Source organism: Populus euphratica, unplaced genomic scaffold (assembly GCF_000495115.2).
Source record: "Populus euphratica unplaced genomic scaffold, PopEup_1.0 scaffold28.1, whole genome shotgun sequence".
Taxonomy (NCBI): domain Eukaryota; kingdom Viridiplantae; phylum Streptophyta; class Magnoliopsida; order Malpighiales; family Salicaceae; genus Populus; species Populus euphratica.
The window spans coordinates 1,560,468-1,573,831 of NW_011499862.1; the positions used below are offsets into that span (position 1 = coordinate 1,560,468).

The 13,364-nt window shown below is 31.5% G+C and overlaps 1 protein-coding gene across 1 annotated transcript; it reads left to right on the forward strand.

The window, feature by feature from the left end:
• The first annotated feature begins 7,326 nt into the window (after positions 1-7,326).
• Positions 7,327-9,355, forward strand: LOC105125159 (uncharacterized). Its single transcript, XM_011025474.1, has 2 exons — positions 7,327-7,629; positions 8,557-9,355. The coding sequence occupies exons 1-2, from the start codon at positions 7,560-7,562 to the stop codon at positions 9,177-9,179; spliced, it is 693 nt and encodes a 230-aa protein (XP_011023776.1). The 5' UTR covers positions 7,327-7,559; the 3' UTR covers positions 9,180-9,355.
• The last annotated feature ends 4,009 nt before the right edge of the window (positions 9,356-13,364 follow it).

Genomic DNA, 13,364 nt, shown 5'->3' on the forward strand with positions numbered 1-13,364 from the left:
CCATTTCTGATCTCAATCTCAATGATCGGACTGTACCATTGCATCCGGAACGATCAAATTAGCTAGAAATAAGTTTGAAATCGTCCAAATTGCACTTCAGACGGCTAAGATTTGATCAAAATAATTCTAGCCTGATAAACGGCCCAGATTCAATCTCAGAACCGGTTGCACATAGACTCCGCCACATAGAATCCTGTCCTTCAGCTCGCAGCTCGACTCGGATCGGCCTTGAATCTGCAAAATCTAACCTTACAGATGTGTCTGGAATGGTAAAAAATGTTAGAAACGACACTGAGATCACCCGAATTGGACTTCAGATGGCTCAGAATTAAACAATCAAACTTTGGGATCACTAAACGTTGTAGATGACGCCACGTGGCAACATGAATAGTCCCTGCGCCACACTGGATCAAAACCCAGGGAGCTGACGTGGCTTCGATGATGTGTCAGCCACATGAGACATATAGGGGTCCACCATATCTGATGTGGCAGTCCCAGGTGGATTTTTTAGGGTGACGTGGCAAAACTGCTGACATGCCTAATGACGTGGCAGTTTGACTGGTCAGAGTGCTGATGTGTCAAGTGACGTGCCTGATGGCTGTGTAGAACTGCTGACGTTCCTGATGACGTGGCTGTTTGACTGGTCAGAGTGCTTCGATGATGTGTCAGCCACATGAGACATATAGGGGTCCACCATATCTGATGTGGCAGTCCCAGGTGGATTTTTTAGGGTGACGTGGCAAAACTGCTGACATGCCTAATGACGTGGCAGTTTGACTGGTCAGAGTGCTGATGTGTCAGGTGACGTGTCTGATGACTGTGCAGAATTGCTGACGTGGCTGATGACGTGGACAGTCAGCCCGCCGGGCGTGTGCGGCGGTTTCCGACGTTCGATTTTGACGCGGTTTTCACCAGTGGCTTCGTCTCTTCCTCCTCTACACAGTGGTATGGTCAAAACACAATTTTGACAACTTTCATTTTGAGCAAAATCAAACACCACTTTAAACCGAACGCTCTGATACCAATTGTTGGGACTCTTCACATTTTCATAATTCTCTTCACTCTCATTTTGCTCTCTAACACATGCTTCTATTTATAGGCATTCATGGAGGCTTTTCTTCAACAAAGGTGGCTGCCAACTCCAACTCTTCTTCAACAATGGTGGCTGCCAACCTTTGACATCTTGGATGAGTGCACATGGTTGGTGCAATAGCAAATGGTTGTTGCACATTAATGGCAACCAACCTAACAAATAGGTCTTCATTTGACAACATCTACATGACAGCCTATCCTCATCCATGGAGAATTAATCTGATGCACATCGATCAAGCAAGATCCTTTTCTTGTATGGTTTTAGCTAGGTTTTTTTGCTTCAGTGGACGCTTGGCAAGTTGTTTGATCCCAGACCAATTCAGCTACACAAATCTGACATTGTTTGGATGTTCCATACATCATAGCTTGTGTGCATGTTTGTGTTGTCAAGTTACCATCTTTTATGCTTCACTGCAGTATTATGATGCCAACTTTTATGAGGGCCTCTATCATCAATCTCCTCCAAGCATTCCCTCGAGGGAACTTCACATTGTTCTTTTCTAATGTTATAGTTTATCATGTATCTTGATTCTTGAGCAACTGATTTGACGATCTTGTTCTTAGGCGTGCTTGTAAGTTTTCAATCCTGTCTAAGTTTCGCTTTATTCTCTTCGTAATAATCTTTTGTTGTGCTCTTTACATTTCAGTCTCCGTCCAACCATGTCTCTCAAATTTGTTTACTTTTCTTTTGGTAATGGATTTCCTGTGAGTCTATTGCAATATTGTTGAAGCCTGCTCTGTTAGTGGGAAAGGGAGAGGGACCAAAATCTCTAGCTCTATATCAGAAGGTGACAATCGATATGCAATAATCAAGAGGCCAAGGATCTTTTATAACAGATAGCCAAATGACCAGGGGAGAAGAGGGTGGCAGGATGAATGAATTGTTCAAACTGGAATAAGAGCAATGATTGAAAGATACATGGCAAGAACAAGAATGCACAATACTTTCATATCACAAGAACCTAGTTAAATTCGAGTGACCTCAAAGATCAGCTTGTGATCCAATCCAAACCCGAGTGAAACCGGTCAATATTTTTATACAAAATGATACCATTTTATTAAAAATCTAGGTTAACTCGTTAATCCATTAGTTGGCCCACCCAACCGAGTTCATCTGCTGGGGCGGTTTTTATGGCTATGATTTTATTGCATGCATCCATATGGTGCCAAGAATTGACCGTCTGTCAAAATCGACGTGGAGCATCTAGGCAACATCATCTTCTTCAGAAATTGCTGATCAAGTGATATGTTGAGCAATTAGTTTGTTTTTATCACTGCTAGCAAGTAGCGGCACTCTCTCTAACTTTGTGAGAAAAACTTACGATTTGTCATGTTCTTTTCTGTTCTGTTGACGCCGAAACCATTGTATACTGAACCAATACTGTTCCAAGTTGCAGAAGGAAATAGTAAAAACGATGTAGCATTCCTTAAATTGTGAAGCCTGCAATAACGACGAAGAAGAAGAAGAAGAAGGAAAAATAAACATTACCGAAATGCAGATAATCTTAACCAAAATAAGAAGGGAGGCTTTGTTTTCCTTCCATGGATGAAAACCTAACTGATTTCCAGCCTATATATATACTTGTTATCATTGGTCTGGCTTGTTGTTAGAAGGCCTTCACTAGATCATGTATGAAGTTAAGCAATCTGATTTAATAATTATAATGAATATAAATCTGTCATGGCATTAAAGGAACATAATCTACATAGTAATCTGAAAATGGAAATAATTATCTACGAATTTATAATAAAAATAAAATACATTATTATCAGTTTTTTTTCTTTTTTAAATCTTTCTTCCCATAATTTTATTCCTATTTCCCATATTAAGATTTTAATTTTTTCTATGTAAGATCACATCCATGTCATCTATTTTACACTTAACTTAGTAATATAACATTCTTTCAAGTAAATTTTACACTAATTAAAATATTGATTTTACTAGACTTTCTATTTCTCTTTCCTCTTTTGTTTCTCTTCATTGTTTATCTATACAATAATATTATAGTTCAAACTATGTTTAATTTAAAAATACATATTATTTTTATATTTTTTAAGTAAAATATAATTTGAATCACATAGACAAACATAGTTTAAAAAATTACAAAAATAAAAGTTACTGATTTATAAAACCAAAGACTCCATGGATCAAAAGAGTGTTGTAAATTTGTAACGTTTTCTTTTCAATTATTTACTATATACTATTATAAGGGTTTTCAATCATTTAGGATAGAGGTAATGTAACAAGAACATGCAGAAGGGAGATCAGTCTTATATATATATATATATATATATATATAAAGAGTGGCAAGAATTTTAACGTTGGTTATAAATCTAGGGTTTTATATTTCATTTTTTTTACAAAAGATAGTTTTACCTGTTTGATAGATTTTTTTAAGTATTATATAAATTAATTTTTTTAACTTTTAATTATATTTTTAATAAATAAAAGAGGACTGGATTATGATGAGAATACTACGTTAACGTTGCACATATATAGTCTCTTAATCTGGTAAATAAGTTCAAATGTATCTTATTTTAATTGGAAAAAAAAATAAAATATCCTTGTTTGGAGAAAAACTCTAGGATATTCAAAACTAAATCAAGAAAATCATCAGCAAAAAGGGAAAAAAAACTAGAAAGAAGGAAGTCCAAACAGTGTTAATACATGTAATCGGAGAGATTTTCGAGATTTCAGATTCTACATACCTGACTGGAACCATCAAAACTGGATCTCGATCGCTAGCTATATATTAGCCTCTCAACGTCGACTGTGTGTATATACAACAGTACTTCTCTGTAGTAAATTTAAACATTAACAAATTTATCAAGGGAAGGAGAAGAAGAATAAGGAGAGCAGGAGGAGGAAGAAGGAGAGGAGATGAAGCATTTTCTGACCCTCCTCACCATTGCTTTCATAATCGTTATGGCTAGCACCAGTACGTTATCTTTCTCTAAACTCCTAAAGCCATGTATTTGTTTTTCTTATTGTTTATTCAAATTTCTTTTTTGTTCATATAAAGGATATATTCGAGACAGTTTACTCATCAACTAACTAAGACTGAATCTCTTTCTTGGACAATGTTCTTAATAACACACTCCCACGTCGAGATTAATGAAGTTATTCAACTGCACAAAGTAACAGTAATGAAGGTTCAGAATTAATATTCTTGCATGCATGTGCAGATGGTGAGGTAGAAGCCGTGCCTGATAATTGTGTCAAGCCCTGCGTGGGGTTATACGATGACACCCGGTGCATAGCGGACTGCCGGAAGCGAAGGTTCCGGAGTGGAAAATGCGAGAAGAAGCTGAAAATACCCCTTTGTTGTTGTAGCATTGTGGGCTGACGACAAGCATCGATCCTTATTACTTAAAAAGTGCGCTGTCTGCCTGTGTTCCAACCCTTTTGGTTTTAGAGGAATAGCCCCCATTAATTCTTACGCAGTATTTATTGATGTCCATCTGCTGTTGCTGCCGCCCGCAGTACAAGCTTTAGTATTCCTAAACTGAAATAATAAGTGCACTTGAGCTGATCGGTTCTTTAAATTTCTGTATTTAGTAATTTTTATAAATTCAGTGATCGATATTTTTCGATAATTAAATTAGATAAAACTATTATATAAGAATAACATTTTAGATCAAACCCTCTCTAGTAAAACTATTATCAAAGATTTATTTTGTTATTCATTATAAATTTAAGTTCTATCAGAAATATTTAAAATTTATATAAAAATTAATTTTAGAATTCGTGTTGATTTACACGCAAGTTTGCCTAGACACTCATATAAAAAAAATTCTTTAAAAAAATAAATATCCAAAAAAAAATATGATTTTTTTATAAGATATATTTTTTATTATTATCTTTATTAATTAATAAGCTAGGGGGTATAAGTAATTCATTGTTCATCCATACTCAATGCACTGTGGATTCCAATAGTAATTTATAGTGCATTCTTATTTTATTTTTATTTTTTTTCATTTTTTTATCCAACTTTCCCTCTCTTTTTTTCAAAATTATTTTTCTAGATTTTATTTTTTTAATATTGAGCTGGTTAAAAATTTTACTTTGTAATTTTTTAAAAAAATACTATGGATTGTTATGGTGTTTCCCTACGTGGTTTTTCTATTTTTTTTATTTTTTAAAATTATATTTGTTGATTTTATTTTTTTTAATATTGAGCTAATTGAGAATTTAGTTTTATAATTTTTTTCTTTAAAATATTATTGATTGCTATAGTGTTTCTCCGCATGATTTTTTTTTGTTTTTTATGTGTTCTCTGAAATTATCTTTTTTAATTTTATTTTTTAATATTAAACTGGTTAAAAATTACAATTACAATATGTGAGAAAGAACTGTAACTTTCCTCGCAAATTAATATGAATTGCTATAGTTTTTTTTCCCACATGGTTTTTTTTCAATTTCTTTTGTATTTTCTTTTTTTATGTTATTTTTTTTAAATTATCTTTGTCGATTTTATTTTTTTTATATTGAGTTAGCTAGAATTTAACTTTATAATAAAGGTTAATCATATGGGGTAAGTATTATATATTTTCTCACAAAACAATATGGATTGCTAAAGTGTCTTTCAATATAGTTTTTTTCTTATAATTTTTTTAAAATTATCTTTGTTAATTTTTTTTTTAATATTGAGCTAATTGAGCATTATACTGCCAAGTCATTATAAATAAGGCTAAATCATGTGGGGAAGCACTGTAGCTTTCATTACAAAATACCGTGAATTACTATAGTGTTTTCAATATTGTTTTTTTTTCATTTTTCTTTTCTAAAACTGCCTCTGTCGATTTTATTGTTTTAATATTAAGTTTATTGAAAATTTAATTTTGTAATTTTTTTTTAAAACACTATGAATTATTGCAATGTTTTTCCATATGTTTTTTTTTCAAAATTATCTTTTTTTTTTAATATTGAGTTGGTTAAGAATTATAATTATAATAAGAAAGCTAAATCATATGGAAAAAGTGTTATAGCTTTTCTCACAAAATATTGTGAATTGCTACAGTATTTTTCTAATTTTTTTATGATTTTTTCTAAAATTATCTTTATCGATTTTATTGGATAAAGCATTGCAATTTTCCTCATAAAACATTGTTAATTGCTATAAATTTTTTTCTCATTGGTTTTTTCCATTCCAAAATTATCTTTGTTGGTTTTTTTTTAATATTAAGTTGGTAAAGAATTTAGTTTTATAATCATTTTTTTATTAACAAAAAAGCTAAATCATATAGTGAAAGTACTATATCCTTCCTCACAAAACACTGTGGATTGCTAAAAATTATTTTGTTCAGTTTCTAAATTTTTTTATCACCAACATAATTTTTTTTGTCATGAAATATTGGGTTCATCATACATTTAATTTTTATTACTTATCTAGCGTTAGTTCATAATTATAATACTATCAAATACTTTTATTTTATAAGTTTGCGGGAGCGCGTGGACATGCCATTTTGTTTTTACTATTTCATAATAGGAATTAAATGCTAATCAAAAGTACTATTTGATTTTGAGAATATAGTGTATATTTTGTAATGTAATATAAATTGTTTTTTAAAAGTGATTTTTAATTAAAAATATATTGAAATAATATTTTTTCATTTTTTTACTTTTAATATCAAAATCATAAAAAAATATCAATCTATTACTTTCCAAACAAGAAACAACTTAGAAAGTGAAGCTAAATGGGCACTAACAATAAAATCCTTCTTTTCTTCTCTTTATTCTTTCTTATATATTCATAAGTAAATTCATTTTTTTTGTTTGATAATGTCATTCAACTTTGCTATAAACACAAATTTGCTATTATGAATTTACAATGTATCATTAACAAATAATTATACAAGTCTTTTTTAATAAATAAATAAAAAATAATACAAGTTATAAGAACTAGTTATTAGATTTGACTCAACAAGCTAATTTGTTGATTTGTGACCTTGTCGGGCTAATAAGAAAAAAAAATTTATTAATATAAATTTATTTAATAAAAAAATTAATTGATTATCAATCCTCAAATCTATTATTTAAGTCTTGAATACCATACAAAAACTGTTTGATTTTTATTTTATTTTTTTAAAGAAAACATAGAAGATAAAGAAAGGTTAAATTTTTTTTATTTATTCTTTTACTTTATATTAATTTTATTTTGATATGTCATGTTAAAATTATTATTTTTTAAAAAACAGCTGCTATAAAGAAGCTAATAGGCAAGTCAGCAAAACGGTGCGGTTTGCCTGGTCCCTTGAATTTTCACTCTCCTTCGGTCTCTTGACTGAGACACAAGAACCACATGCACAAAATATTAAACAGCAAGAAGAAGAACAGTCTTCTTTTATTACCTTTCCTATAGATAACGAACCGTAAGTAGAAGATTATTCCTTTCTTGCATCACTGTTTACATAAACAGACAGTTCTCTAAAACACAAACACAAGAAACCAGACTTGTTTTGTTTTTATGGATTTCCAAAAAAAGAGGGTTCAATTGCTTGCCTTTATAGTTGGAATCATAGCTCTTAGTTTCACAGGTATATTCTTTATGCCTTTTTTGTGTTATTCTTTGTCGGCTTTTCGTTTGACTCTGTTTTCGGTGCAAAGTTTGAGTCCTTTTAGGGTCAAGAAGATTGGTTTTTGGTTGTGATTGAGTTTTTGGATTGTGGGCTGGTGAATCTTTAATGGGCTTTTGTATTTGTTTTGTGTGTGTGAAATTTGTGATCTTTTATGTTTTAGGGGTTCATTTCTAATCTGGGTTTGTTGGGAACAAGCTAAGATCTAATCTTTGATGAGTACTGTGTGCTGATAAACTCATGAGTTAGTAACTCGATTGTTGAATACATGAGAGCTCTTATATGTGCAAATGTATTGAAATTTTGATATTGGTTGAAATTTGATTGGCATAGTGTAAATAAGTATGTCAAATTTCCTGATTTGATGTGAAAGTGTTGAGGTTCCTTAGGATTTAAATTTTTTTCCAGTTATTTTGCTAAATTTGTTAGATTTGGTTTACTCACATTAAAAATTGATAGCAAATTCTGAGTTTTGGAGGCAATGTAGCTCATCTGAAAAATCTAACTCGTATAGTTTTAATGATCTCTCTTATTTAAATCTAGCGAATACTGTTTTGTTGAAGTGGCTCATACGTGTTAGGACAGAATCAGGATCATCGATTTGTGAATAACATGTATACTCAATAGATATATAAAATGTTTGTACGGGTTTCTTTCGCATTTTCTGCATGTATTTGTGTGTGCCTGCCAACGAGTTTATCTTTGCTTTACACATTATCACAATATTCTCATGTCAGGATTTTAACTAAATCCTTCTGTGCTTGATTGTTCGATCTTCGGAAGTAGAGAACAAGTTGGTTTCTTAAATTATCATTTAACAAAACTGAATGTATTGGCTTGAGATTTTTTTCACAACATGGTATGCTTATGTGCGGCAACATTTTATAGCTGAAAAGTGTCGGCAACTGGTTGGGGACGATAATTCTTCCCAGAGTGGGAAGTTTACAATCTTTAACTGCTTTGACATGGGCTCCGGAACCCTAGCATGTGCGGTGAAAGAGGGTGTGAAGTTGTATGTCTACAATATCAGATCTTCTCATGTTGAGAGAGCGAGGAATCTTGCAATTGAACGTTCATTACTTGATGCAATGGGACAGGGAATGTCTGCGCAAGATGCAGCAAAAACAGCACAGAAAGAAGGGACAAAGGCTGCAAAACTGGCGAAGCGGCAAGCAAAACGCATCGTAGGTCCTGTTATCTCTTCTGGATGGGACTTTTTTGAAGCTCTTTACTATGGTGGTACCATAACAGAAGGTTTCCTCAGGGGCAGTGGAACATTGGTTGGTGCCTATGCTGGAGGTTTTCTTGGTGAGGAAAGGCTTGGACGTGTTGGTTATCTTGTTGGCAGTCACCTTGGCAGTTGGGTTGGAGGTAGGATAGGACTAATGGTGTACGATGTGGTTAATGGAGTTCATTACTTGCTTCAGTTTGTTCAAGGAGAAGATAGTGAAGTGTATGAATCTACTCCTGATGAAAGTCCTGAATCATACGAACATTCCGAATTTAGGTGAATACATTGTGTCGATTGTTGATTTTTTGATCCTTGTGGTCAAGATGTATCCAGCTAGATGCAGTATAAGCAACATTTTAGTGATTCAGTTGCGATTGTGTATAAATAAACGGTAGCATGGTCCGATTCATTTTCTTCAATAAGTTAAACTCGCTGAGTAGATTGCTACATTTTTTTCCTCGTACATCCCACTATTCTGTTTATCTAGGGCCGTGGATACTCCTGAAACAAATCAATCTTGTTCCTGGATGAAATGTAAGTTGCAAGTTCTTTGTTCTGATCACAACACATGAATGGTTGCATGATGAGTTAGCTTTTCAGTATCTCAAGACAGATTTGAAGTGGTGGGCCTGTGGGATATTTGGAACTCCCTCATACGTGATGTTGCTGATTTCAGGTGACCTGTCAAGCTAGATTAGGTTTCATAACCAAACTCGATCTGGAGGCTGGTGGCTTGAAAAAACATTTATAAGATACTGAAAGATGCATGATATCCAGGTAGGTTCTCTGCGCTAAATTAATCCTGTAAATTCCCCCTTCCTGCTCAGACTATAACTTGAACTCAATTCTAAACCCTCTTGATTTGCAAGGGTATCAATGAACTAAACTAATCTATAAGGATGATTTACTGGTTGAGAGGGTGAGTAATGGATTTGCAAGGGTATCAATGAACTAAACTAATCAATAGGTTACCGCAGTAATCACCGTAGTAAACCGGGTTTAATAACTGTTTTATTTCAAGATACACAGATTAAGAATATTTGAGGAAGGGAGGGTAATGAAATGCAACAACCCATGTTGCAAAATGATGGTGTTTGCATGGACTCGAGTACAGAATGAGAGGTCTAATCAAAAGAAAGCAAAGTAGCTTGGGAATTAACATCTAATTGCATCTTGTGTACTGAGTGTCTAACAATTGTCATCTACTCGCTGTGTCTCTCCACATTTGTGCCTTCTGCTATTCAACTTCAATGAATAAAATCATCTTTATCTCAGCCAGTAACACAACAAGGTATACTTAATTTAGCTTGATCTGTTTTAAACAATTAACCATGTGTGCTATATGACAGCCTCCATGAAATCAACAAAACTGTCCCACGACACGTGTATATTCTACAGTTTCCAGGTTCATCTTCCTCATTCCAACGTCATAATTTCCATTTTCAACAGTTTACTGACCTAAGAAATTAAGACACCCAATTCCACGAAGTATTAAGGAATAATATAGTTCTATCATATTATTGTATCAATGTTCTACCCTCACTTGACATTATTAGGTTTAATCTGTGTATTAATTAATATACTGGCTTCAATGATAATAACTTTATAACAATGGAGTCCATTTCATTGACAAATTAAGTTGCTTGACATTGTCTGAAACAGACCAGTGAGGATGTATATCCTAGATGTCACAAATAAAAGAGTTAGATAGTGGTGGGAGCAACCAACAGAAGCCTCGCTTCCACATAAACTAATTATACATCAAAACATGCCTTGTAATAATTATGTCTTGATCACTCGAATCGTTTAAAGCCAATCTGTTGAGAAAAACAATTCAACATTATGGCTCCTTACAGGAAAGTTATTTAAAAAAAAATAAATTTCAGAAAAAATAAATTTTTGAAAAATAAATTATTGTTTTATGTTTGATAGTATTATGAAAAATAAACTAGAAAATACTTTTTAGTATTTGATTATGTTATGGAAAATGAACTAGAAAATAATTTATTAATATTTTATTTTTCTCAAGTTTATTAAAATAATGAGGAATAAATTTTACAAATTAAAAAGTTGATTAATAATAAAATTAAAAAAATATATAATTTCATAAATTATCTCAAATAAAATAAATAAAAATAAAAATAATAAAAATCAAATATAAAAAAATTAAAAAAATAATAATTAACATTACATAAAGTATTTCAAATAAAATAACTAACAATCAAAAGAATGATGATCAAATTTAATAGATAAAAAATTTCAATAAAAAAATAATAAAAAAAATAATAATTATAAAAATGAGGATCATGGTTAATATAAAAAATAAATTTTAAGAAATGAAATTAAAAAATAAATATTCAAAACAAAAAATATATAGCAATTAAAAATTTGAGGATCAAATTTAATATAATCAGCAGATAATGACATTTCTAACTTTTTCACAACTTTCGAAAAATGTTTTCCGTCCAAATTTTTCAAGAAAACACTTTCTTGAAAATCAAGCTAAATTTTTCTTTGATTGAAAAGTGTTTTTTGTTAAACAACTTTCCTAACAGCAAATAAATATAAGAAAGTTTGGAAAGTGATTTCTTGTAAATCACTTTCTGGAAAACAAACACGAACAAAAAGAAAAATACTTTCTTGAAAATCAAGTCAAATTTTTCTTTGACTGAAAAGTGTTTTTCATTGATTAGAAAATATTTTTTGTTAATTAAAAAGTGTTTTTTATTGACTAATTTTTTTTAATAATAATTAAATATAAAAAAAATTTAAAAATTATTTCTCACAAATTATTTTCTCGAAACAAACATAGTGTATGATGAAATCTCATCCCATTCTGTTTCCTTTGTCGTCGTCGTCATGTACGTGATACTGTTTCTGTATTCAAATCAAGAAGGGAGAATCAAATTGAAGGAGACTCCTCTGTTGCTGGGTTTTGCAAGCATGCTTTGTCAGTCACTACAATTTTCAAAGACAAATTGTTGTGTAGCAAATGAAGGCTATCTTATCTGTTGAATTGACACAAAGTTGTTCGGGAAAGGGCATAGCTTTTGTCTGCACATAAAAGCTAACAATCGTGCATCAATCCATCACGTAGTAACACCTCAAAAGGGAATTTTCTATGTTTTCCTATCATAGTCTTGAAGCTTGAGGTCAGTTTTCCTCTTTATGTATGTGAAAATTTCCCTGTCTAGACAACATTGAAACATTTTCTATGATTTCTTGTGTTATATTTGGGAGGAAAAAATAATAAAAAGAGTTTAATGTTAGTTTTCTCGACAAGATTATTTGTTCTTGTGCTCTAGCTTTTTAGAAACATAATAACTTAATTCTTAATTTAAGTTATTTTAACAAGTTAATTTGATAAACTCACGATCCAAATCTTTAATTAAATCACTTTTATTTTTAATTGGTTTTAATATTAATATGAAGAAATATAAAAGAATTGATAGGTCAATTCACAATTTAATTGAGTTGGTTAAAGTCGTTTCAAACTCAGTGAAACCAACACCAAAAACTATATTAAAAAATAATATTGTTTTGAATAAAAACAATAAAATTAGGTTGACCTAATGATTCAATAATCCAGCTCTAAACTGAATTAAATCGACTGTTTTCTTGTGTTTATATATGGAAAAAAAGTTAAAAAGATGAGTTTACTGTAAAGTTTTATCACCAAGAATATTTTGGGGTTTTAAAAAAGATTACATCTTTAATTCTTAAAAAATATAAAACAATATCATTTTAGATAAAAATAATAAACCTAAATTAATCTCATGATTTTAAAATATAAAATTTATAAATCCCTAATCAAGTTCAACGAACAATTATCATGGTTAATGGCAACATAATATTATGGTTTGATAACTATGAAAAAGAGGGGACATGGATTTGGCAGGCGCATTATTAGAAGGAATATGCAAGTCTAAGGCCCAGGTACTAAAACTGATTAGTCCAGATGAGCATTACAAGAAGAATATCGATCACATGCAGTGGAATGTGTTAATTAACAGTATCACTGTGAGGACAGAAAGAAGCTGCCTAGAAACATATTGAAAATACTTTTGCAGAATAAGTGAAGACCCGGGAAGTAGAAAAATAAAAGACTTTGATCTCTACAGTGACTGTTTGTTACTGTAGATCAACACCAGAAATTTGAATTTGAACAGGGGATGTTTATTGCATGAAAACTGGATAATGATAAGGATAATTGCACATTTTTACAGCAATCAATTACACTGATTTATAGAAGGAAAATAAACAAAAAAACTAAAATTAAGCAACACTACTGCCAAGTTTGGCTTACATTTCGCCACTACTAACAATTCACCTAAGGACTTGTTCAATCCTTTATTCTAGCAGAAATAAAAACAACACGTGAGCTGAACTGGTCTTCAAGCAACACGTCAGCAACTTAAGGCAATAAATTTCAACACTCCTCCTTGCATTAAGGGCTGCAAACCCC

What these genes read in the sequence shown, in the direction of transcription:
- LOC105125159 (XM_011025474.1), top strand. Translation starts at nt 7,560, where the DNA reads ATGGATTTCCAAAAAAAGAGGGTTCAATTGCTTGCCTTTATAGTTGGA. An exon ending in CATAGCTCTTAGTTTCACAG is followed by an intron (nt 7,630 to 8,556) that starts GTATATTCTTTA and finishes AACATTTTATAG; the next exon opens with CTGAAAAGTGTCGGCAACTG.